The sequence below is a fragment of the Poecilia latipinna genome, unplaced genomic scaffold, assembly GCF_001443285.1.
Source record: "Poecilia latipinna isolate Pla-1442-1.1 unplaced genomic scaffold, P_latipinna-1.0 Scaffold3478, whole genome shotgun sequence".
In the NCBI taxonomy this organism is placed as follows: Eukaryota; Metazoa; Chordata; class Actinopteri; order Cyprinodontiformes; family Poeciliidae; genus Poecilia; species Poecilia latipinna.
The window spans coordinates 38,991-40,595 of record NW_015116094.1 but is presented as its reverse complement, the minus strand read 5'-3'; the positions used below and the strand labels follow the sequence as shown (position 1 = coordinate 40,595).

General features: G+C 44.8%; 1 protein-coding gene across 3 annotated transcripts in view; it reads left to right on the top strand.

The window, feature by feature from the left end:
- The first annotated feature begins 650 nt into the window (after positions 1–650).
- tnfaip1 (tumor necrosis factor, alpha-induced protein 1 (endothelial)) overlaps positions 651–1,605 on the top strand; it is a 20,244-nt gene continuing 19,289 nt past the window's right edge. For 2 of the 3 annotated variants that reach the window (XM_015023978.1, XM_015023977.1), the window contains exons 1-2: positions 655–1,239; positions 1,316–1,485. In XM_015023978.1, the coding sequence (XP_014879464.1) occupies positions 999–1,239; positions 1,316–1,485 (411 nt within the window). In that variant the 5' untranslated portion in view covers positions 655–998. Of the gene's footprint in view, positions 1,240–1,315; positions 1,486–1,605 lie in introns of all 3 variants that reach the window. The other variant, XM_015023980.1, reaches the window with a different exon arrangement.

Sequence of the window (1,605 nt, the reverse complement as noted above, 5' to 3'; positions counted from 1 at the left end):
AGTCAAACAAAATTTGCGTCAAACGTTTCTGCTACATTTGTGCTTCCTTGCTTCAGCCCAGGAGATTTCAATTAACAGGTGTTTGTTGAACTGCAGTCAGCTGAATGAGGTGCATTAAAGCAAGGGAAACATATGAAACATGCAGGGCACTGTGCCTTGAGGACCAGGGTTGGGAAACACTGATCTAGTCAGCCGTTTCCAGCTCAGTTTCATGATCGACAGTCATCATCTACACTTATTTTCACTACTTCAAATCAATGCACAAACTAGCAGGAGACGGGCACCAACAGATTCATCCATTCCATTTACACAGGAGGCCATGGACATTATCTTGGCCAAAATCTGCTCCTTAGTGGCTTGGTTAGCTAGTGATAGCTATGATGGGCCAGCAACAGTCAGCTCAGCTTCGTTATAGGCATGTGTGTGTTGGGTGGGTCTTTTTTTGCCCGTCAGTGGGAAAAAATAGGGAATTCCTTGTTACGCTTTGATTTCGGCATCTCTAACTGACAGTTTAACAGACAAATTGTAGGTATCATACATAGAAAGTCGGAAAATGAATTAAGGACCTGGGGCAGAGGAAAATCCTAAGCGTCCATATTGGTCCGGGTCACATGACCACCATCCTTGCAGTCCCTTCTGACTTACTTTAATCACATCACATTTGCATTAATTAAAAATAACATCTGTGCTCTTTTTTTTGCCAAAGCTTAATGCTATGTTACACAGAGGGAAACATTAGAAGTGACAGACACTTCTAACACAGAATAAATGAGGCTGGACATGCTTCCGGCCTGCAGCAGAAACATACATTTCTGTATGAAACACAACTCGGTATTATCAATATGTTGGGATTTCCATCGTCACTGTGCTTTTTTTTTTTTTTTTTTAGGAATGGTCTGAAGCAATGAGAAGTTGAGGCAGCCTTGTCAATAGCTGTCACCACGGCGGGGGACCTGCGAACCTCCGTCTGCAGGGTGGTCATCTACCTCCAGAGGAACATGTCCGGGGAGCGTTGGCTACAGCAGAATCAGGATAATCCCACCTCTCCACATCCCCTTGTGTTTTGTCCCAAGACCAAAACCTGTGGTTACCGAGGAGCAGTGACTCTGGGCAACAAGTATGCCAGACTCAATGTTGGAGGGATACTATTTTTCACCCCGCTGCAGGTGCTCACCAGCCAGAACTCCCTACTGGGAGCCATGTTTGGTGGAAAGACGGAAGTCTTCACTGATAAGGAAGGTTAGAGACTGGATGGTTGACCTCCCACAGCACATTGAGAAACCGTTTTGTAGCAGAGTCTGTTGTTTTTGTTCAGGTTGGGTCCTGATCGACCGGAGTGGGAAACACTTCAACAGTATCCTGAATTATCTGCGTGATGGTACCGTCACCTTACCCAAAGGTCGTCAGGCTGTCCAGGAGCTGCTGGTTGAGGCAAAGTACTATCTCATCCAGGGTCTTGTAGAGCTCTGTCAAAATACTCTGCAGGTAAATTCAGATTTTTTATGATCTTTGACTGTCTGTCTTCTTTAGCTAAAGCTGCTCAATTTAACCCACTGTCAGCAAATCAATCAACCACATTGTTAAAGAACAAGTCATCAGTATCTG